General features: G+C 41.1%; 1 protein-coding gene across 4 annotated transcripts in view; it reads left to right on the top strand.

Annotated features, from left to right (window-relative positions):
• Window positions 1-18,819, top strand: part of flt1 (fms related receptor tyrosine kinase 1) — a 155,038-nt gene extending 136,219 nt beyond the window's left edge. For 3 of the 4 annotated variants that reach the window (XM_063054254.1, XM_063054252.1, XM_063054251.1), the window contains 3 exons: window positions 5,708-5,792; window positions 11,366-11,460; window positions 17,436-18,819. In XM_063054254.1, the coding sequence (XP_062910324.1) occupies window positions 5,708-5,792; window positions 11,366-11,460; window positions 17,436-17,640 (385 nt within the window). In that variant the 3' untranslated portion in view covers window positions 17,641-18,819. Of the gene's footprint in view, window positions 1-5,707; window positions 5,793-11,365; window positions 11,461-17,435 lie in introns of those variants that run through there. The other variant, XR_010018734.1, reaches the window with a different exon arrangement.
• The last annotated feature ends 6,791 nt before the right edge of the window (window positions 18,820-25,610 follow it).

Below are 25,610 nucleotides of genomic sequence, written 5' to 3'. Positions count from 1 at the left end.
CTGCAATTTTTTACCATTTAAATAATAACCTGCTCTTCCATTTTTCCCTCCAAAGTGGATGACCTCACATTTACCAATGTTGTACTCCATCTGCCAGACTCTTTCCCACTCACTTAACCTATCTATATCTCTGCAGACTATCTGTATCTTCTGCACAATTTACTTTTCCGCTGAATTTTGTACCATCAGCAAATTTAGATACACTACACTCGGTCCCCTCTTCCAGATCATTAATGTATATGGTGAACAGTTGCCGGCCCAGCACCGACCACTACGGCACACCACTCATCACTGATTGCCAACCGGAAAAACACCCATGTATCACAGCTCTCTGCTTTCTAATGGCTAACCAATCCCCTATTCATGCTAATACATCACCCCCAACTGTACGCATCCTTATCTTATGGATAAGTGTTCTGTGCAGTACCTTATCGAATACCTTCTGGAAATCCAAGTACATAACGTCCATCTGTTCTGCTCTATCCACTGCACTCATTATATCCTCAAAGAACCTCAGTAAGTTTGTCAAACAGGACCTGCCTTCGCTGAATCCATGCAGTATCTGCCTGATGGATCCATTTCTTTCCAGATGTCCTGCTATTTCTTCTTTCATGATATCTTCAAGCATTTTCCCAACTACTAACTGGCCTATAGTTAACTGCCTTTTGCCTTCATCCTTTTTTGAACTGTGGCATGACATTCACTGTCTTCCAAGCCACTCGGACCTGCCCAGAGTCCAGAGAATTTTGATAAGTTATCACCAAAGCCTCAACTATAACCTCTGCCATTTCTTCCAGTACCCTGGGATGCATTCCATCAGGACCAGAAGACTTATCTGGCTTCAAGCCCACAAGTTTGCTCAGCACTACCACTTCAGTGATAGCTATTGCATCGAGGTCCTCATCTCCCATTGCATCCATAACATTTTTCTTTGGCATATTAGATGCGTCCACCACCATGAAGACCGACTCAAAATAGTCATTCAAAGCCTCAGCCATTTCCTCATTACCCAATTTCAATTTCCCCTTCTTGTCCTCTAAGGGACCTACTTTCACTTTAGCCACCCTTTTCCACTTTATGTAATTATAAAAGCTTTTACTATCTGTTTTTGTATTTTGTGCTAGTTTATTTTCATAATCTATCTTCCCTTTCTTTATTGCTCACTTAGTGGTACTTCGTTGCTTTTTAAAGTTTTCCCAGTCTTCCAGTTTCCTACTACTCTTGGCTACTTTATATGCACAAGCTTTTAGTTTGATGCCTTCTTTTATTTCCTTAGTTATACAAGGCTGGCTGTCCCCACACTTACTGTCCTTTCTTCTAACTGGAATATACTTTTGTTGAGCTCCATGAAAAATCTCTTTGAAAGTCTTCCACTGTTCCTCAACTGTCCTGCCATATAGTCTGTGTTACCAGTCTACATTGGCCAGATCCTCCCTTATCCCATTGTAGTCTCCATTGTTTAGGAATAATACACTGGTTTCAGATTGAACTATTGCACCCTCCATTTGTATGAGAAATTCAGTCATACTCTGACCACTCTTTCCAAGAGGATCTCTAGCTACAAGATCACAATTTTTACCTGTCTCTTTGCACAGGACCAGATCTACGATAGCACGTTCCCTTGTAGGTTCTGTGATGTGCTGTTTAAGAAAATCATCATGGATGCATTCCTGAAGTCCTCCTCAAGATTGTCTCAACCAACTTGATTCACCATATATCTCTATATCTCTATCATTTTTCTCTTCTAAATCTTGCTGACAATTAGGAGTCCATAATATAATCTAATGAACATGGAAATCCCTTTCATATTCATCAGTTCCTCCCAAATTGACTCAGTAGATGATCAGTAGCAGGATCTCCCAGTGGCCACACATTTTAATTCCACGTCCCATTCCTATTCTGATATGTCAATCCACGGCCTCCTCTACTCTAAAGATGAAGCCACACTCAGGTTGGAGGAACAACACCTTATATTCCATATGGGTAGCCTCCAACCTGATGGCATGAATATTGACTTCTCTAACTTCTGTTAATGCCCCACCTCCCCCTCGTACCCCATCAGTTATTTATTTATTTACACACATTCTTTCTCTCGCTCTCCTTTTTCTCCCTCTGTCCCTCTGACTATACCCCTTGCCCATCCTCTGGGTTTTTTCCACCCCTCCCCCTTTTCCTTCTCCCTGGGCCTCCTGTCCCATGATCCTCTCATATCCCTTTTGCCAATCACCTGTCCAGCTCTTGGCTCCATCCCTCCTCCTCCTGTCTTCTCCTATCATCTTGGATCTCCCCCTCCCCCTCCCACTTTCAAATCTCTTACTAGCTCTTCCTTCAGTTAGTCCTGACGAAGGGTCTTGGCCCGAAACATCGACTGTACCGCTTCCTAGAGATGCTGCCTGGCCTGCTGCGTTCACCAGCAACTTTGATGTGTGTTGCTTGAATTTCCAGCATCTGCAGAATTCCTCGTGTTTACAGTAGATGAGCCCACCATTTTAGACCATAAGATCATCAGACATAGGAGCAGAATTAGGCCATTCAGCCCATCAAGTCTGCTCCACCATTCCATCATGGTTGATTCCAGATCCCACTCAACCCCATACACCTGCCTTCTTGCTATAACCTTTAATGTCCTGACCAGTCTGGAAACTATCAATTTTCGCTTTAAATATACCCACGGGCTTGGCCTCCACAGCTGTCTGTGCCAGAGCATTCCATGGATTCACTACTCTCTGGCTAAAAGAATTCCTCCTTGCCTCTGTTCTGAAAGATCGCCCCTCAATTTTGAGCCTCTACCCTCTAGTTCTCGATAACTCCACCATAGGAAATACCCTCTCACATCCGCCCTATTTAGACCTTTCAACATTTGGTAGGTTTCGATGAGATCCCCCATCATTCTTCTAAATTCCAGTGAGTACAAGACCAAAGCTGCTAAAAGCTCCTCATATTAACCCCTTCATTCCTGGAATCATCCTCATGCACCACCTTTGGTACACACCCATTCTGAGATATTGGGCCCAAACCTTTTGACAGTACTCTGGGTGCAGCCAGACCAGTGTCCTATAAAACCTCAGCATTATCTCCTTGTTGTTTAAGATTTTCGTCCCTTGAAATGAATGACAGCATTGCATTTGCCTTCTTTACCACAGACTCCACCTGTAAATTAACCTTTTGGGAGTCTTGCATGATGACTCCTAGGGCCCCTTCCACTTCTGATGTTTGAATTTTCTTCCCATTTAGTTAATAGCCTGCACTTTTGTTCCTTTTATGAAAATGCATTATCATACATTTCACAACACTGTACTCCATCTGCCACTTTTCTGTCCATTCTTCCAATTCGACTGTCCTTCTGCAATCGCATTGCTTCCTAAGCACTACCTACCCCTCCACCTATCTTTGTATCATCTGCAAATTTTGCCACAAATCCATCAATTCCATTATCTAAATCATTAACAAACTGATGCTAACCCCTAAGGAACACCACTAGTCACTGGCAGGCAACCAGAAAAAAGCCTTCTTTATTCCTACTTGCTGCCTCCTGTCTGTCAGACATTCCTCTATCCACGCCAGTATCTTTTCCTGTAATGCCATGGGATTTTATCTTGTTAAGCTGCCTCACGTGTGGCATCTTATCAAATGCTTTCTGACAATCCAAGTAAATGACATCCACTGCTCTCCTTTGTCTACCCTGCTTGTTACTTCCCCAAAGAACTCTAACAGATTTATCAGGCACAATTTCCCTTTACAAAAACCATGCTGACTTTGACTTATTTTATCATTGGTCTCCAAGTACCCCAAAACCTCATCCTTAATAACAGACTCCAACACTTTCCCAACCACTGAGATTAGGCTAACTGGCCTATAATTTCCTTTATTTTGCTATCCTCCCTTCTTAAGGAGTGGAGTGACATTTTCAATCTTCCAGTCCTCTGGGACCATGCCAAAATCAAGTGATTCCTGAAAGATCATGACCAATGCATCCATTATCTCTTCAGCAACCTCTCTCGAGACTCTGGGATGTAGTCCATCTGGTCCAGGTGACTTATCCACCTTAAGACTTTTGAGTTTGCCTGGCACTTTTTTCTTTGTAATAGCAATGGCACTCACTCCTGCTCCCTGACACTCACAGACCTCTGGCTCACTTCTGAAGACAGATGCAAAGTACCCATTTCTTTGTCCCCCAGTACTACCTCACCGGCATAATTTTCCAGTGGTCCAGTATCAACTCTCACCTCCTTTTCACTCTTTATATAACTGAAAAAAATGTTTGGTATCCTGCTTTATAGTATTGGCTAGTTTGCCCTCATAGTTCATCTTTTCCCTTCTTATAGCTTTTTCTAGTTGCCTTTTGTGGGATTTTAAAAGCTTCCCAATCATCCAACTTCCCAATCACTTTTGCTACATTATATGCCCTTTTCTTGGCTTTTATGTGGTCCTTAACTTCCCTTGCCAACTAGGGATGCCTACCCCTGCCATCTGAGAACAACTTCTTCTGTGGGACATATCTATCCTGTGCCTTGTGAACTATTCCCAGAAACTTCTGCCATCTCTGCTCTGCCGTCTACTTGTGAGTTATGCTTCTCCCTCTCAAATTGTAGTATGAACTCAATCATATTATGATCAGTGCCTCCTAAGTGTTCCTTTACCTTAATCTCTCTAATAAAATCTGGATTATTACACAACACCCAATCTAAAATAGCCTTTCCTTGAGTAGGCTTAAGCACAAGCTGCTCTAAAAAGCCATCCCACAGCATTCAACAAATTCCCTCTCTTGCGATCCGACACCAACCTGATTTCCCCAATCCCCTTGCATATTGAAATCCCCCATTACATTTGTGTTGTTACCCTTATTACATGCCCTTTCCAGCTTCCTTTGCAATCTCAACCCCACCTCTTGGCTACTAATTGAAGGCCTATATACGATTTGCATAATGTGTTTTACCCTTGCAGTTTCTTAACTTCACCCACAAAGATTCGACATTCTCTGACCCTATGTCGCCTCTTTCTAAAGATGTAATTCCATCTCCTACAAACAGAGCCACGCCACTGCCTATGCCTTCCTGCTTGTCCTTTCAATACAAAGTATATCCTTTGATATTAAACTCCCAACTAATGACCATCTTTCAGCCACGACTCAGTAATGCCCACAGCGTCATACCGACCAACCTCTAACTGCGCCACGAATTCATCCACCTTTTTCTGAATACTACGTGCATTTAAATGCAGCCCTATCAGTCCTGCATTGTTTGCACTTGTTAAATTTTCCATCTGTGGTACAATTTAACTCTCCGCACTGTTTACATTTGAGCCCAATCATTGGCTCGTCCTTCCTTACATTCATATTACATCCGTCATCTACTTGTAAACCTGCTGTCTCATCCACAGCTCTGTCATACTAGTTTAAACCACTCCCAGCAGCTCTAGTAAACCTGCCCACAAGAATGTTGGTCCACCTCAGATTCAAGTGCAATCCATCCCTTTTTTACAGGTCCCACCTACCCCAGAAGAGGTCCCAAGAGGTTTGAATGAAAAAAAAATCTGCTTGAATTCTGGGACAATGTAGGGAGAGAGGAAAACAATCCTGTATTTTTGAAATTCTTGTTGAAACTGAAATCTTATGAGAACTATAAACAGCTCAGCACTAAAATTTTTTTTAACTGAAAAACTGACGTGCAACCCCATTTGAATGTGCGATATATTTTTATTACTGCAGATATATTAACACTTGTCTGAACAAACAACCACAGGATTTGGAGACATTCGAAGAGCTACCACATGAGCTTACAACATTAACAGATGTAAGTTTTCTTATGACTTGTGTATTGTTCAATAGCCTTGGCTCTGTTTCAATATGTAAGACTTACAATATAGTTTTGCAAGCATCCTTCCCCATATTACAATGGATAGATGTTATCTGCTGTGTTATGACAAACTCTATAAAATCACTTCTAGCTTCCCTCGGAACATTTTGAGGATATTAAAAATTTCCCTTTTTCCTACGAATTTTGAACACCTTGTGCTTCATGATAAAGAAAAAATAAATAGAACAAAATATGACCTATAAAACCAAACAAATTCATAATAAAAAGGTGAAGTTTGCCTCGCTAAATTTAATCTGTTAATCAAAACTGCACCAAATGGAGTCTGCAGTCAAAATTTTCAAAACAAGGTACAAAGAATTGAAACATGTAAAACGGCAAAGACAAGGAACTGAATCAGACATAACAATGATCCGGGACAGCAGGTCAGTGATAGAAATGGTAATCAAAGGATCTGCACAGTGGAAAAGCAAAGAAAGGAAGGGGAATGGGAGGAAAACTACTGCAAGTCATGAACTTTTAATTTAGCTCACTAACCTCCTGCAACCCAATTAATAGTCTGAATAATATTGTTTCAAGAAAAAAATAAGAATAAAGATGGATGTAGACAAATTGTAACAAGGACGATATTCAGGTATAAAGCTTTGAAAATATTAATCATGACTGCAACATCTAATATTAAATATTTTCCTTCATGGTGATGCTGTATAGTTCTCTGGTAAATTCTTAATGGATCTTTTAAATGTGCATAGTTAATAATTCTGTCCTCCACCTCCAGAAAAATAAGCCCTTCCTCACCTGTGCTTACTTTTTCCAGAAGTGGAAGACAGAATGTACACAGGAAGGTTGTGTGAGGTGGAGCAAGCCCCAAGTGACAAGTGGGCCTGAAACAGCTGAAGCCCATCTCTGCATTACTTAATGGCCTTTGACTCATCACTGCTAACAAAGACCTTTCAACACGTCTATATGTCATTGTCAAAGACATTTTATAAAAGTTAAAATTTAAAAACTAAATTTTCTGAAAAGATAACATCAATTAAAAACATATTAAAATATTACAAGCCTTAAAATATAGTAAAATAATTCAAGCACTTACCTTTTTCTACAGTGCCAATGAACCAATGAATGCGATCACTGATAATTGGCATCTTTACCCAAAATAATATTGATGGCCAATGCAAAGCGCATTGGTGCACAGTAGTGAGTCCAGTGTGAGTAAAAAGTTGGGTGTATGATTTTCATACTGTTCCAGACTTTCAATTTAATGTGTGCGTAAGGAAGTGCTAACAACTAATAGCCAGTGGTTCCTTAAAGAATCTTTGGCAGCAGGTAAATTAGAGTGCTAGAAGATTAATTGACCATGAGATCACAAGGCATAGGAACAGCATAAGCCCATTTGGCCCATGATTCTGCTCTGCCATTCAATCATGGCTGATTTGTTTTTCCCTGTCAGAGCCATTCTCCTGCCTTCTCCCTGTAACCTTTGACACCTTTACTCTTCAAGAGTGTGTCAAACTCCACTTTAAGTATACCCAAAGACTTGACCTCTGGAGCAATGAATTCCTCTAACTAAATTAATTCATCCTCATCTTTATTCTAAAAGGACATCCTTTCACTTTGAGATTGTACTCTCTGAGATGTCTCCCACTACTGGAAACATCTTTTCCAATGTTCACTCTTTCCAGGCCTTTCAATATTCAGTAGGTTTCAATGAGATTCCCCCAACCCCGATGAATGTGTGGTGACATCCTTAGGCTGTGTTTGTTGTTAGCACAAATGACACATTTCTCTGTATGTTTCAATTTATCGGTGATAAATAGATAAATCTGCATTTGAATTTGAATCTGAATCTGATCTCTAATCTGCAAAGGAATTTGGAAAGGGAAGGGCAAGATCCAGATGTTTTGTTCCATGCTGAGGAAATTTGGATTAGATTAGGAAACTAGGGATTAAACTAAAAAGCAGAACCAAAAAGGATTGGATTGCTACCTGAGCCATGTGCAAATAAGCATGAGATCAATAAAATTAGAGAGGGAGAAGAGAGTTTGAATTCATGGAATGATGGCACCTTTATTGGGGGAAAGGGGAGCTGTTCTAATGGGATGGGCTCCACCTAAATCATGCTGGAACCACAGTCCTGGTAAATTGCATAATCAGGGTTTCCAGGTCATCAACTTTGAGCCTGAGTTCTTTGAGCAGCCAACACTTGATACAGATGTTGTCACCAGGAAGAATAATGGTTCCACTGGCTCTCACATCATGCAGCTACAAAACAACATCACCTAATCTTACATCACTGTTTTATTTAAATAGTTGTTATTTGGAGTCCTTTTATTGAATTACTATATTGTCAGAAACCATTCATTTCTGAGCATCTCATGAACACTGCCTCACTATTCCTCTTTTGCATTATTTATTTATTTTGTTGTTTCTTGGAATTTATAGTAATTTTTTTGTCTTGCACTGTATTGCTGCCACAAATAACAAACTTCATTACGCAGTGTTATCCTACTTCATATGGTTATCTCACTCTGGTTATAGCTTCTTTCTTCCTTCTTTGATACATCAGTTTTATTATCCTCTCTATCCGAGTACCTCTTTTGAAACCAGCTCTACTAAAGCATAATAGCAATTTTAATCTTATTTGAAAATTTACACTAGCATTCAAAATGATTTCAAATCAAGGTTGGAAACAATGACCATATGTATGTTTTTTTAGAGTTTGTATTTCATCATCTTTACAATATATTTTAGCTGTCAATTTGTTTAAGCAGTCGTCCCAGCTATTTGTTGTGAAATGTATTGTTCTGCATCAGCTGTACATTACACAACATAATAATAAAATCTATTAAATAAAAAGTTTATAGATAAGTAGTGCAGAAAGAGAGTAAAAACAATATTCAGGAAGTTTTCCTGGTGCATTCAGAAATATGATGGCAGAGGAAAAGATGCTGTTCCTGAAATCTTTAGGCTCCTGTACCTCCTTCTTGTTGGTAGCAATAAGGAGAGAGCATATTCCTGGGTGATGGGGCCATCTTTTTGAGGCATTGGTTTTTGAAGGTGTCCTGGATGCTGGGGAGGCTCGTGCCCACGATGGAGCTGGCAGAGTTCACAACTTTCTGCAGCTTTTTCTGATCCTGTGCAGTGGCCTCTCCATACCAGATGGTGATGCAACCAGTTAGAATGCTCTCCACAATACATCTGTAGAAATCTGTGTGTGTCTTTGGTGACATACCTGTTCTCCAAAAACTACTAATGAAATATCACTGATGTTGTGCCTTCTTTGTAAATGCATCAATATGTGGGGCCCAGGATAGATCCTCAGAGATACTGAAACCCAGGAACATGAAACTGTTCACCCTTTCCACTTCTGATCCCTCAGTTTGGACTTCCTTTCCTGGTCCATAATCATTTCCTTGGTCTTACCAAAGTTGAATTTAAGGTTGTTGCTGTAACACCACTCAACCAGCTGATCTATCTCTCTCCTGTACGCCCCCTTGTCACCATATGAAATTCTGCCGACAAAATGTGTTGTCAGAAAATTTACAGATGCTGTTTGAGCTGTGCCTAGCCACACAATAGTACGTGTAAAGAGAGTAGAGCTGTGGGCTCAGCATGTATTGAGCTGTGCCATTGTTGATTGTCAGCGAGGAGTTTCAGATCTGCACAGACTGTGATTTCCCGGTGAGGAAATCAACAATCTGGTTGCAGAGGGTGGTACAGAGACCCCGGTACTGGAGCTTATTGATGAGAACTGAGGGTATGATTGTGTTGAACACTGAGCTGCAGTCAATAATCATCAGCCTGATGTAGGTATTACTGTTGTCTACAAGATCTAAGGCCAAGGAGAGAGCAGTGAGATTGCATCCACTGCAGCCCTATTGTGGCGATAGGCAAATTGCAGCAGGTCCAGGTTCTTGCTTAGCAGAAGTTGATGTCCAGCCTCCCAAAGTACTTCATCATAGTAAATATGCGTGCCACCTGATGATTCGTCATTGAGGCAGCTCACCTTGCTCTGCTTGGGCACTGGTATGATTATCTCCTTTTGAAGCAGATGGGAGCCTCCAACTTCAGCAGTGAGAGATTGTACATATACCTTCAAAGTCATCCCGCACGCTGGCTTAGCCCACTCAGCTTCTAGATGTTTACATCTAGCTATATGAGATGTGAACTGATAGTTGCAGACCCACACCGGCACTCCACTTACACTTGCCTACATTCTTTTGTTTCTCTATAGTCCGAACATCTGCATTACTTGTAAACCAATGCACAATCTTTTGCATCCTCTTCCAGATCATGTATAGTGCTGGCTCTAAGACAAGACCCTCTTATTTCATAATACTCCTATAAATCTGCACTAACTACTTTCTTATCCAAACCAAATCCATCCACCAATCCTACCAAATGTTACCATAAATGGACTGTGTATGACATCAGGTCAATGGGTTTTTCAAAACTGAAGTCCAGAAAAATACCTGAACTACCCATATCCCAAAACTTAATCATTCAAAGAAGTGAGTAAGACATTATCCTTTTAAGTTTCTAGTAATCTCTTCCTTTTCTGCTCAATCTTTCTCTTCTCTTTTAACAATAGTCTGATTTTAATAAAGATTCAGCAAACTCTAGCAGATGCAACTTCTCTCTGTAGCACCATGGAAACCCATTTAGTTTCTAAAACCCAAATTTAAGAATTGATGGTTTGGATAAGTGGCCAAATGATCTTGAGATGTCTAAAATCAGAAAAAAGCTGTGTTGAAATTGTGCAATGTTCTGGTCAGACCATATTTGAACACTCTACCTGGTTTGGGTTGCCAAGAAGCCAAGGAAACATCTAACCATCAAAAACTGTACAGACAAGAGCCATGAGACTGATCCCTGGTGTCAAACTTAGCAAAGTGAGGAAACATTGCAAAGAATGGACTTTCCAGCCCTTAAAGAAGCCATCTGAGAAAGATACTAAATGGTATAAAGATTAAGTTGAATTGCTATCACAGAATAAAGCAAAAGAGTAGCTACAGCTATAAAGTTCAAACTATAGAAAGTAATTTCAAAATTCATATCAGGAAACTCCCCATAGAAGATGATCAACAGTTAAAGAACAATTTTTTGCTAACTGATGGAAAAAAATCATACTGTAAATAATTTTGAAAATTAATACATAGATGGGAAAGCATTGGATCATTCTAGATAATTAAAATGATCCTTCTAATATTAATAAGTTAATTAATTACATTATATAAGGTACAGTATACAAGCTGTGTACATATTCATTATGTACGTCTCACAGTTTGCCTTTGAGTAGATGCATGAATAATGTTTTACTTGATAACATCTTAAGTAACTGTTGAAATAACATAGGGACATTGATCAGAAGGACAAAGAACACAATGCACCACACTTATAATTCTACGTTTATACAAAAACATAAAGCTTGAATATGAGCTATTGTCATCAATGCACAAATTAAATCATATTCCAAATTGCTAAGTGGTTTATAGATATGATAACAAAATTAAAAATAGGTTCTATTAATTTGCTCCTGTCTTTCTTAGGATTATCAGACTGATAGTGGAATGGTTTTGGCCCCAGAAGAATTAAAATGTTCGTTGCCAATGGACAACAAGCCAATACATCCACAGTATTTTGGGTAAGCCAACACAGTCTATCTATATACTACTAAAACTCCCATGCTCTGTCTGTCTATTTGTCTGTTTGTGATCTCCAATTAGTGCAAACGGTGCATTACAGCGGCACTTCTTTTGGCTAAATCGAATTAAAATGCACTAACTTACAGAATGCAGGCAAAGTTCAGGGTTATATATTCGTATAAAATTGCTCATTCGTAAAAATCAACAGGCTCCCTTTTAACCCGAGAGCCGATCCGCCATCATGGAAATTGGGACGCGACAGCCTAACTCATGCGCACGGCCAGCCTCAGCAGCGACACCTACCAGAACAAAAGGGCAAGGCAGCTCTCTTTCAAGGGATCACATTCTGCTAATTACCATCAGCATGTGCAGGATTGGGACAGATCTAACTGCCACCCATCAATAAGAGATAATTAAATCTTATTGTAATGATGTACTTGGAGACACCCGTAAAACCCTTTGCTGCAGTCAAAGGACAGCGGTGACTCTATCACGTCCATTTAGGAGAGCGCCAACCACATCATCAAGAATAATCAGCATCCTTTGGTGTTACTGCTTCATATCTTCTATCCAGCATTAGGGTAAAAAAAATGGTCAGCCTAATTATGCCGTGTGGAAAGGGAAGGGGGACATTATGGTCAAGAGATGACGCTAAACGTCGTTGGGGAGCAGCAAAGAGAGGGAGAGGACAAGAACCAGATGAGGTCAGGGCCGCACGACTCCAAGATTAAAGAGTCAGGACAAAAAAAAGATGAGAGAAAAGAGACAGAGGCGGAGAGGCATGCACGCCTCCAGGATCAGAGACAAACAACAAACAGCAGAAGAGATGAAGAGATGAGGGATGAAAGGGCTGCATGTCTCCAGAATGACAACGAGAGCCACAAGGGTGGCAGATAAACCAGAAATGATGCCATCAAAAGTGTCCTTCATTAAATGAGGAACTGCTATATTTGCTTTGCTACGTGTCGTTCTTTAATAAACTGAGGTTTTCTACTTCAGTTTCCAAAACAAAGTGGTACTAATAGCATTTAGGAAAATTTAATGTTCATTCTGGTCACATCAGACTGCACTACCCTTCTCTCAAAGGGTGCCTCAACGGGTCAACCCGTTGTCTAATATAATATATTTGTTAAAAGCAGTAATAATTATTTTAGGAAATGAAACCAATGTAACAAATAAGACATGGCTTAAAAAATGAAACAGCTGAGCAGGGGCTACATGCGGTTTAGCACTTTGTGTTTATCCTTTCCAGATATGCAGGAGAATGATTGAGTAGGAAGTCCTTTTTGCAGAAGAATGTTTTTTTTAAACTGAGTAAATTTGTGCTGCATAAACACTATTTCAAGCTGTGAGAGCCAGGCAAATGTGCTGCGGCAGCTTAATTCCAAAGTAAATTTCAGCCTTTTCCCAACTACATGGTAATTACCTAGTGTCTTTGTCATTCACTCTCATTTAATTAGGTTGCAAAATTTGGAATAAAAGTGCTGGCACGTTTTTTAATTTGAAATCCTTCCTGTACTTTCCTGTTTCCTAAGAATTTTTTCTTACTTTATTCGCAAAACAAGAATTGATCCAGCTCACTGAGTTGTTTAATAGCTGTAACTACAAATGAACTTTTAATAACAAAATAACAGACACAAAAGCAGAAATGAAAGCTGAGTAGTTTTTGTGGTGCTGTTTGAGGGAAGTGCATTGGAACAGGAATGCATTGGAAGTGCATTGGAAGTGCATCTGCAACAACATTTGAATCCTTGTTCTGCCCCCAGACTCCCCACTGGGTTGGGAGGGTGGCTGGTGTTCAGTAATGTGAATTTTTTTTAAACTGCAGATGCAGAAGATCTGAACACACTCAGCAGGGCAGGCAGCCTTTGTGAAAAATGGAACATATTTAACAATTCAGGTCCAGGCCCATTTGTTAGAACCTTGGAAAGAGAGGAAGCAAGTTAATTCTCAGTAGCCGTAAAAGTGGAGAAGGGATGGATAAAACAAAGAGTATCTCCGACTCCAATGACCCCAGGCGGCTCCAGACCGCAGATCTCACTGCCACCAACTCGTGTTCCAGTGACCCAACCTGATCACTGCTTGCTGTCTGCTCCTCCTACAGGAGAGCCATGGAGCCAAGACTCCAGGTCATTGGGAACTACTAGGGGTTAATGTGGCTGTGAGTCTAGCACAGTGGCAGCGAGCTTGATCCAGTCCAATGTATCATCTGAAAGACATACGAATCCTCAGGAATATTATCCTTATTCTTTACTAAAATGACTTATAGTGTTCATTGCATGCTCTTGGTCATCGTACAACCGACCCAAAACAATCCAAGTTTATAGTGTTATGTATGAGATTGCATTCATGTGTCTATAATTTCTGACAGGACCATCAAATGAAATGACGTAAAAACCCAAAAGTGTTAAATTTATATAGGAACTTTACAGAAAATCCAGGGTTCTGTTTAGAGACCTGCACCTGACGGATCATTTTAACCATATCTAATATCCCGATGATATCCTGCAGTCTGTTCTTTGTCTAGAAATACATGACCTCATTTACAATATTCACTTCAATGGCATTTCCAGATATCTTCATGTGTGAAAACGTCCCGTGAACTTCCCTTTTTCCTTGGCTTCTTGAACCAAGAAGTACATTTTTTCTGCAACAGAACTCAATACTCCAAGTTTTGACTTGGAATATGCTTCACACCACAGAATAAAGGAGTTTAATTACACTTTCCTATGCCTCTGTGAAGATATATTGAAGAAATTTAAGACCAACCATTGTCTTAAGAAAAATCGCCTTCAACAATAATCTTGCACCAATGAGCCCAAACTACTATAGTAAGAGATAACGTGAAACATGTCCGAATGCGCTCCAACCTGTCCTATTAATAATAATATATTACCTTTAGCTGATATGTTAATTGTTTCTATTTTAAAGAAGTTTGGTACTTATATAATTCTTCTGTTTTACGAGGGGTGATTGATAAGTTCATGGCCTAAGGTAGAAGGAGTCGATTTTAGAAAACCTAGCACATTTATTTTTCCTACATTTACACACTTAGTCCAGCGATCATGGAGCATACGGAGCCCTTCTTTGTAGAAGTCAGCGTCTTGGACCTCCAGAAGTGGCCCACAGCAGGGGTGATTGATAAGTTTGTGGCCTAAGGTAGAAGGAGATGAGTTATTAACTTCAAACTTTCTGCATTTTCACTCAGAGTTGAACTGCACGTGCATGTAACAAGAGCTGTATAACTCATCTCCTTCTACCTTAGGCCACGAACTTATCAATCACCCCTTGTATGGTGGGTGATGGTGTTTTGAAGTTCCTGTAGCTAAATTAAGCCATACAGAATATACAAAAAAATCTCATATGACTGTGATACAAGGGATTTTGTTGGGCCCCAAATGAAATGTGAATCTTGAAATAACCCTATGCTTTCACCACAAAAAGTAAACCCAAATGCTGAATACAGAGCAAAGATGTGATTAGATTAGATTAGATTATGAGGACACGCAGTCCTCTTTTATTGTCATTTAGTAATGCATGCATTAAGAAATGATACAATATTCCTCCAGTATGATATCACAGAAACACAAGAGAAACCAAGACTGAAAAACTGACAAAAACCACATAATTATAACATACAGTTACAATAGTGCAAAGCAATACCGTAATTTGATAAAGAACAGACCATGGACACGGTAAAAAAAAGTCTCAAAGTCTCTCGAAAGTCCCATCATCTCACGCAGACGGTAGAAGGAAGAAAAACGCTCCCTGCCATGAACCTCCAGTGCCGCAAACTTGCCGATGCAGCATCCTAGAAGCACCCAACCACAGCCGACTCTTGAGTCCGTCCGAAAAATTTGAGCCTCCGACCAGCCCTCCGACACCGAGCAGCGAGCACCATCTCTGCCGAGCGCTTCGACCCCGGCCCCGGCCACCAAGCAATAGGCAAAGCCGAAGATTTGGGGCCTTCCCCTCTGGAGATTCTCAACCGCACAGTAGCAGCGGCACCGAAGCAGGCATTTCAGAAGTTTCTCCAGATGTTCCTCTGTGCTTCTCACGTCTGTCTCCATCAAATCAGAATTGTGCACGGTACCTACTTAACAAATACCGATATCATTCTGGAGCGGCCACACGCGCTGCGTCGCGCCGCCATCTTCTCCTCCCCTCTGAGGCTGAGGCTTTATAAGGCACTGGTGAGGCCTCACCTTGAGTATTGTGAACCTCATCTTAGAAAAGATGTGCTGGCATTGGAGAGGGTCCAGAGGAGTTCACAAGGATGATTCCTGGAATAAAAGGGTTATCATACGAGGAACGTTCGATGGCTCTGGGTCTGTACTCGCTGGAGTTCAGAAAGATGAGGGGGGGATCTCATTGAAACATTTTGAATATTGAAAGGCCTAGACAGAGTAGATGTGGAAAGGATGTTTCCTATGGTGGGAGAGTCCAGGACAAGAGGGCACAGCCTCAGGATAGAGGGACGCCCTTTCAAAACAGAGATGTGGAGAAATTTCTTTAGCCAAAGGGTGGTGAATTTGTGGAATTTGTTGCCTCATGCAGTGTGGAGGCCAGGTTGTTGGGTGCATTTAAGGCAGAGATTAATAGGTTCTTGATTAGACACAGCATCAAAGGTTACGGGAAGAAGGCCGGGAACTGGGGTTGAGGAGGAGCCATGATTGAATGGCGGAGCAGACCTGATAGGTCAGATGGCCTAATTCTGCTCCTATGTCTTATGGTCTTATGAAAGGGGATGACACAAAAAACTAAGAGGTAGATGGGTGGGTGGTGAAGAAGAAGGAACCTGATAGGAGAAAACAGAGGACTGTGGCATAAAGGGAAGGAGGTGGGGAACCAGAAGGAAATGGTGAGCTGATCATAAGGGCAGGAGAAGGGATAGAAGGGGTAAGGGGATAACAGGAATGAGGGAAAAAGTGGAGGGGTAAGTAAAACAGAAGGGAGTGCTGCCTGACTTGCTAATTTCCTCTCATTTTTGTATGTGCTCTTTATGTCCAATTTGGAAGCTGTAGAAGGACGTTTACACCTTAACCAACTGGGAAACTAATGAGCCCAGTAATTTTAGCAAGACCAACATGCATACTAGAAATTCAAGATTCAAACTTTCTGAATTATCAGCGTTCCATTCTGCCTCCTTCCATCATTACTGAGGGTATTAATTTCTGACAGAGCATTCCCAGTTAGGTACAGTTATTCTTACCATGTACAGATCTGGCTGACACACTACAGGGAAGATGTGATAGCAACAAAGAATGTGTAAAAGGAATGTACCAGGAAGCTGCCTGGAAAAGAGAACTGGAGTTATAAAGAGAGATTGGTTAAGCTGGTTTTATTCTCACTGGAACATCGGGGCTGAGGGATGTCCTTAGAGAAATTTTACAAAGTTATAAGGGACAGTAAGATAGATAGACAGAATTTCTTTTTCCAGGGCAGCGGAACCTAAAACTGGAGAACTCACGTTAAAGGTAAATGAGGAGAAATTAAAAGGAGATCTGAGGGGTAAGTTTTGCAATATTTGTAATGAAGTGCTAGTGGAGGCAGATACTAGTACATTCAAAAGCACTCGGACAGGTCTATTAGATAGGAAACGTACTGAGGAATACAGGCCTAAATTTGCAAATGGTATTAACATAGGCATCAGGAACTTTGGAGTAGGTGGGCCAAAATGACCTGTTGTTTCTATGCTGTATGAAACTATGGTTACAGGAAAGAGCGATTTATCAGAAAAGGCAGCTAAAGGGCTCCACCAAATTTTTTACACTACTTAATATTTGCAGCAGGGTAGCAAGTTGAGTATTGTACTCTGTAAACATCTACTGAATATTGAGCATTAACCAGAACTTGGGAATAATGTTCTTTTGTATTTTCATTGAAACAGTTTCATGCAGACATGAGGAATTTGGTATCTTTTGCTACTACTTCATGTATTTTTCATCAGTAACAATTTGATTTGTTTTTGCAGTTTGAAAGCAGCATGGAGAAACAAAGAGTTGGGATTACCAGAGCCTCTCAGTTGGAAGAGCACTTACAGCTCTGGTTGTAGTTACCAGAAAGGAGAGGAAGGCTACCGAGCAGCTGCACGGGAGAGTTTCAGCTCGCTGAGTTCCTGTGAATCAAAAATGAGTTGTTGTATACCACCCCCAGATTACAACTCACTGGCTTTTTAACCCTCTCCACCAATTTAAAGGGCTGTTTCACTAGTCCTCAAGAAAAAAAATTTGCATCTGCCTATTCAATGATTTGCACTTCACATTTTTAAGCAAACTTTGTGGTCATTGCTGTTACCAATATGAAAACATAAGTTTGCTATCCACTTTCACTGGTGAATGTGTCCATGAATGGATGTAGATACATTCAGCATATATAAACATTATTATGAGGGAAAATACAGTGGTATGGAAGTGAGAGAGACATTCGTAGGGATGGAATTTCCAACACATAAACCCATCAGTCCTGTGTCAGTTATTGTACAACAGTCACAATAACAATATGTTCAAAGTAAATCTCAACCTTCAAAGTAAATTTTATTATCAAAGTACATATATGTCACCATATATAATCCTGAGATTCATTTTATTGTGAGCATACTCAGCAAATTTATAGAATAGTAAATGTAACAAGGTCAATGAAAGTTCAATCAGGGCGCAGAAGACAGTAAACTTTGCAAATAGCAATAAATAATGAGAATGTGAGATAATGAGATGAGTCCTTAAAGTGAGATCATTGGTTGTGGGAACATTTCAGTGTTGGGGCAAGCGAGTATAGTTATTCCCTTTTTATCCCTGATGGTTGTGTGGTAGTAACTGTTCTTGAACCTGATGGTGTGTGTCCCGGGGCTCTTGTACTTTCTACCTGATGGCAGCAGTGAGAGGAGAGTATGGCCTGGGTGGTGGGGATCTCTGATAATGGATGCTGCTTTCCTATGACAGTGTTCCATGTAGATGTGCTCAGTGGTTGGGAGGGCTTTACCTGTGATGTACTGTGTCAAATCCTCTACCTTTTGTAGAATTTTCCATTCAAAGTCATCGGTGTTTCCATACCAGGCTGTGATACAGCCAGTCAATATACTCTCAACTAAACATCTGTAGAAGTTTGTCAAAGTTTTAGATGTCTAGCCGAATCTCCACAGACTCCTAAGGAAGAAGAGATGCTGCCGTGCTTTCTTTGCAATTGCACTTATGTGTTGGATCCAGGACAGTTCCTCGGAAGTAGTTTCACCCAAGAATTTAAAGTTGCTGACCCTCTCCATCTCTGATCCTCCGATGAGTGTTGGCTGATGGACCTCTGATTTCCCTCTGTTGAAGTCTATGATCAGTTCCTTTGTCTTGCTGACATTGAGTGAGAGGTTGACACCACTCAGCCAAATTTTCAATCTCCCTCCTGTATGCTGATTCATTGCTAACTGCCGACGGGACATCAACCATCTCGACTTTACCGCACCTTGTTCCCATTCCAACCTCACTCCTTCCGAACGCTGTGCTCTCCACTCCCTCCGCACTAATCCTAACCTTACTATAAAACCCGCCGATAAGGGGGGTGCTGTTGTAGTCTGGCGTACTGACCTCTACCTTGCCGAGGCACAGCGACAACTCACGGATACCTCCTCGTACTTACCCCTCAATCGTGACCCCACTAAGGAGCACCAGGCCATTGTCTTCCACACCATCACCGACTTTATCCGCTCAGGGGATCTCCCATCCACTGCTACCAACCTTATAGTTCCCACACCTCGCACTTCCCGTTTCTACCTCCTACCCAAGATCCACAAACCTGCCTGTCCTGGTAGATCTATTGTCTCAGCTTGCTCCTGCCCCACCGAACTCATTTCTGCATACCTCGACACTGTTTTATCCCCCCTTGTTCAATCCCTTCCTACCTATGTTCGTGACACTTCTCACGCTGTGAAACTTTTCAATGATTTGAAGTTCCCTGGCCCCCACCGCTTTATTTTCACCATGGATGTCCAGTCCCTATATACTTCCATCCCCCATCAGGAAGGTCTCAAAGCTCTCCGCTTCTTTTTGGATTCCAGACCTAACCAGTTCCCCTCTACCACCACTCTGCTCTGTCTAGCGGAATTGGTCCTTACTCTTAATAATTTCTCCTTTGGCTCCTCCCACTTCCTCCAAACTAAAGGTGTAGCCATGGGCACCTGTATGGGTCCTAGCTATGCCTGCCTTTCTGTTGGCTTTGTGAAACAATCTATGTTCCAAACCTATTCTGGTATCTGTTCCCCACTTTTCCTTCGCTACATCGACGGCTGCATTGGCGCTGCTTCCTGTACGCATGCTGAACTCGTTGACTTCATTAACTTTGCCTCCAACTTTCACCCTGCCCTCAAGTTTACCTGGTCCATTTCCGACAACTCCCTCCCCTGTCTACATCTTTCTGTCTCTATCTCTGGAGACAGCTTATCTACTGATCTCTACTATAAACCTACTGGCTCTCACAGCTATCTAGACTATTCCTCTTCTCATCCTGTCTCTTGCAAAAATGCGATCCCCTTCTCGCAATTCCTCTGTCTCGGCCGCATCTGCTCTCAGGATGAGGCTTTTCATTCCAGGACGAAGGAGATGTCCTCCTTTTTTAAAGAAAGGGGCTTCCCTTCCTCCACCATCAACTCTGCTCTCAAACGCATCTCCCCCGTTTTACGCACATCTGCTCTCACTCCATCCTCCCGTAACCCCACTAGGAATAGGGTTCCTCTTGAACTCACCTACCACCCCACCAGCGTCCGGGTCCAACATATAGTTCTCCGTAACTTCTGCTACCTCCAATGGGATCTCACCACTAAGCACATCTTTCCCTCTCTCCCCCCCTCTGCTTTCCACAGGGATCGCTCCCTACGCAACTCCCTTGTCCATTCGTCCTCCCCACCGATCTCCCTCCTGGCACTTATCCCTGTAAGCAGAACACGTGTTGCACATGCCCTTACACTTCCTCCCTCACCACCATTCAGGGCCCTAGACAGTCCTTCCAGGTGAGGCGACACTTCACCTGTGAGTCGGCTGGTGTGATATACTGTGTCCGGTGCTCCCGATGTGGCCTTCTATATATTGGCGAGACCCAACGCAGACTGGGAGATCGTTTCGCTGAACACCTACGCTCTGTCCACCAGAGAAAGCAGGATCTTCCAGTGGCCACACATTTTAATTCCATGTCCCATTACCATTCTGATATGTCTATCCACGGCTTCCTCTACTGTAAAGATGAAGCCACACTCAGGTTGGAGGAGCAACACCTTATATTCTGTCTGGGTAGCCTCCAATCTGATAGCATGAACATTGACTTCTCTAACTTCCGCTAATGCCCCACCTCCCCCTCGTACCACATCCGTTATTTATTTATATACACACGTTTTTTTTCTCTCTCTCTCCTTTCTCTCCCTCTGGCTCCCTCACTATACCCCTTGCCCATCCTCTGTTTCTTTCCCCCCTCCCCCTTTTCTTTCTCCCTGGGCCTCCTGTCCCATGATCCTCTCATATCCCGTTTGCCAATCAACTGTCCAGCTCTTGGCTCCATCCCTCCCCCTCCTGTCTTCTCCTATCATTTTGGATCTCCCCCTCCCCCTCCCACTTTCAAATCTCTTAGTAGCTCTTCTTTCAGTTAGTCCTGACGAAGGGTGTCGGCCCGAAATGTCAACTGTACCTCTTCCTAGAGATGTTGCCTGGCCTGCTGCATTCACCAGCAACTTTGATGTGTGTTGCTTGAATTTCCAGCGTCTGCAGATTTCCTCATGTTTGATTCATCATCACCTTTGGTTCCTCCCACAACAGTGGTGCCATCAGCAAACTTGAATATGGCATTGGAGCTGTGCTTAACCAGACAGTTATAAGTGCGAAGTGAGCAGAATAGGGCGCTAAGCACACGGCCCTGTGGTGCACCTGTTCTGATGGAAATTGTGGAGGAGATGTTGTTGTCAATCTGAACTGACTGATGTTTACAAGTAACGAAATCCGGGATCCAATTGCACAAGGAGGTATTGAGGCCGAGGTCTTGGAACTTATTGATTAGCTTTGAGGGGATGATAGTGTTGAATACTGTGCTGTAGTCGATAGAGAGCATCCTGATGTTTGTATCTTTGCTATCCAGATGTTCCAGGATTGAGTGAAGAGCCAATGAGGTGGCATCTGCTGTGGACTTACTCCTCTGGTAGGCAAATTGAAGTGGATCCAAGTCGCCTCTCAGGCAGGAACTGATATGTTATAGAAAAGGTTTAGAGAATTTTCACACTATACCAGATAATGTCTCTGAGTGTATTTCAGACTGCATTAAAATCTTCAATTCACTATCAAACACTAGACCAGAAACTATCAAACTTCACCGGCTGCCAATCTGTGGCATGTCCACCAGAGTTTGGATATGTCTCGCAGTGGGTAGGTAGTTACCAGCCAGTAAAATTTCATTAAAGTATCACTTTCATTATTATCAATGATTTTTAGGTAAATGTATAATACAGCTTCATGGCATATTAATAAACCTGTATTCAATATCATACTCATTCCATTGCGCTACTTCTTCAGAGCAGAAAAGATTGAAAGCTACTGTCAGTGCAACTTGGCAGATTTAATTCACAAAAGTAGTAAGTCAAATGGTCTGAAGTGGTCTGTGAAGAGAATAAAAAAATCTCCCTTACACCTTGGATTTCCCTCACCAGAAGATGTGGCAAAATATTTCCCTTTCAGTGAATTAATTTTGAGATTACCATCATAATGTGGTAAATGGATAAGTGAACAGCCAATATTGTGTTTCATTTGTTCTTTAGTCAGGAAATCGCTCACTATTGTGAGATCAGCTTTTTGCAAAAAACATTCTGAGATTGTGACTTTGCTTCTGAAAAGTTATTTCCATGGAAAGGTGACATTACCAGTTCTTCATGAAGTGAGAGCATAATCATCGGCAGTTCTTCCTACTTTTACAGCCTGCTGATTCATGAATGTGTGCTACCACCCTATGAATTATGAAGCTATGTCATAACTTATTTTAGTGCTGTAACTTCCCTTTAAATCTAATTTGCCCATTAATTGAATCTAGCAAGCAATAACTCTAAAAAAAATTAAATATTATTCCTATCCTAAATCAAAACCACAAATTTGAATTTACTTTAAAATCAGATTTTTACAAATTTATTGCAAGTTATTTCTGCCAACTTTAGCTAATAGAATACTGGTAATAATAACACTCTGATGAGATCTACTTAATGTTGTAAGTTCTCTCAAAATGATACTACTTTTGAGTCCAGTTTTATTAAAAAGAAGATACTTATTGGAGTTTAATTCTCTCTGCCATTTCTTACTTTAAACCCAAACCATCATGCTAAAATATAATAGATAGGAATTGAGGTAAATTATTCTACTAAAATTAACAATTAAAGTTACTGAATAATTTTATTCATTTCATAGACTGCAAGAATTTTAGTGGTTTGTGTTTATTTTAAATCTCAGTAATTGAGGGATTCTCCTGTCAGTAAATTTCTTGCATAGAATTTTACCTAACTCTTTTCTTCTTAGGTAGCCCCTTTGGTTGATGGATGACTTGGTCCCACTTCAATTCTCTAGCTTCCTAGGTGGCTAAAAAGTACCATGTGTGATCTGCAGACTCAGACAGAGATGGGACAGGAGGTCCCTGATGTGATAGGTTGTTTGGGAGTTTCTGTGTTACATCTTCGTGCTTCCACAAAGAAATCTTGAGGTGCCCAGTTCCTAAATGGATGGCCAAATTCTACTTTGAGCATTCGTGGCCTGGGAATTTCTACAAGTCAACGACGATATTACACTTGAAGAATTTGCTCAATCATCTTGGAACTCCTATGCTATGACAGAACTTGGAGGAGAATGCCTCAGGAGTCTTGTGCTCGGCATGCAGACTCTGTGCCCAGCAGAGTGAAGTTGGCTGAGCACAATTAGAACCTCAGCAGTAGGGATATTGGTCTGGAAGTAGTTACTGATAATGCTTTGCTTATTCTAGTACATTTTGAGGATTTTATGGAGGTAGTGTTGGTACCTCCTGAAAGTCAATGCTGTCATTTTTTTTTTGTTTGGCATGAAAGATGTTGTCCCAGATTATGGGGAATGATTCATGTTTGCCAGAATCTTGTAGTGGATCTTTATGCCAGTAGTTGAAAGAGGATTTTTGCCTTATGGATGTTTGTCCTGTATATCTCAGTGAACGAGCTGACAGTAACTTGGAGCTTGGCCTCTGAGTATGCGGGTGAGCAAGCATCATCCGCAAACTGTAGCTCAGTGAATGAGGTTGGAGTGACCTTAGCTATGGTGTGCTGGCAAAAAAAGTCAAAGAATTCCCCATCTGGCCCGTAGCAAACTGATTGAATTGAGATGAGATCATTTATTTAACTTGATAATTAATTTATTTAACTTCGATAATTAATTCCGTGACTCAAGGTGGAGCTTTTCAGCCACAGGGTGGACCTGGTTGCGGATGATTTTTGGGATTACTTTCCCGGTCAAGACATCAGGGAAACTCCTATGTGGTTACTGCAGGTGCATTTGTCTCCATTTTTGAAGAGGATTGCAATTATGTCAGTCCTCAGCCTCCTACTGTGTAGTCTTAATCTATATAATCCAAAAAAAAACTTAACATTATAACATATGCACTGAGAAACTACTGGACTGCTTATAATGTGCTGAGAATTGCAAATCCAAATTTTCTGCTCAACATATTTTGCTTCAATATGAATCTATCACTGATAATTCCAGTTCTTCTACTGACCATCTGATTACAGTGGCCACACATTCCTGATCACTGTATTACAATGTTCATGTGTTAAAGTCAACAATGATCAAATTGCAGAGGAAAATTTGCCAGTGATTCCTTAGAAAACCACAGACAAACTATCAATATCTTTGGATTGTGATGTGGATGACGTGATGTTTTATGATATTTAATGTTATTTTTTATCAAGACTCTAGGGAAAGTTGATACTGAGCATACATTGTTGTGGAAAGAGGTGGGCGGCTTCAGTTTCATCATTCCTGATTAATGTGTTTGCTATTGCCAAGTGTTGGAGAGTTATTTAAAAATGTCAGTCTGAATTAATGTGCTCACAACATTTATATGCTACTGGCTAGCAAACAGCTAATAATTGTATTTATAGTCATTGAGTCATAGAAAAGTACAGTACAGAAACAAGCCCTTCAGCCCATCTAGTTATTTAAACTGCCTACTTCTATCAGCCTGCACTGGGACCATAGCCTTCCATACCCCTACCATCCATGTACCTATCCAAACTTCTCTTAAATGTTGAAACTGAGCTTACATGCACCACTTGTGTTGGCAGTTTGTTCCGCACTCTCATGACCCTCTGAGTGAAGAAGTTTCCCCTTAAACTTTTCACCTTTAACCTTTATCCCATGACCTCTAGTTGCAGTCCCAACCAACTTCAGGGCAAAAAAGTCTGTTTGCATTTACCCTATCTATACTCCTCATAATTTGATATATCTCTATTAGATCTCCTCTCAATCTTATGTATTCCAAAGAATACAGTCCTAATATATTCAATCTTCCATGTAACTCAGGTCGGCAACATCCTTGTAAATTTTCTCTGTGCTCCTTCAACCTTATTTACATCATTACTGTAGGTAGGTGACCAAAACTGCACACAATACTCTAAATTAGGCTTCACTAATGTCTTATACATCTTCAACATAATATCCCATCTCCTGTACAATCGTTTGATTTATGAAGGCCAATGTACCAAAAGCATTTTTTATGACCCTGTCAACCAGTGATGCCACTTTCAATGAATTATGGACCTGTATTCCTAGATCCCTTCATTCTACCACACTCCTCAGTGCCTTACTGTACCCTGGTTGATCCTACCAAAGTGTAACACCCCTCATTAAATTCCACCTGACATTTTTCAGCCCATTTTTCCAGCTGGTCCACATCCCATTTCAAGCCATGATAGTCTTCATCGCTGTCCACTACATCCCTAATCTTGATGTCATCCACAAATTTGCTGATCCCGTTATCCCACATTATTATCCAGACCCTTGATCTCAGAAGAGAATAGTCATTTTTTTGAGATGGCATTTTAATGAATGGTCTTTAAATGTTTGGCAGCTACATACGATATATACAACAGAGTTGTCTCATGTACATAAAATGTTTACCACTT

Source organism: Mobula hypostoma, chromosome 7 (assembly GCF_963921235.1).
Source record: "Mobula hypostoma chromosome 7, sMobHyp1.1, whole genome shotgun sequence".
Lineage (NCBI taxonomy): Eukaryota > Metazoa > Chordata > Chondrichthyes > Myliobatiformes > Myliobatidae > Mobula > Mobula hypostoma.
This window is presented reverse-complemented; position numbering and strand designations above follow the sequence as displayed.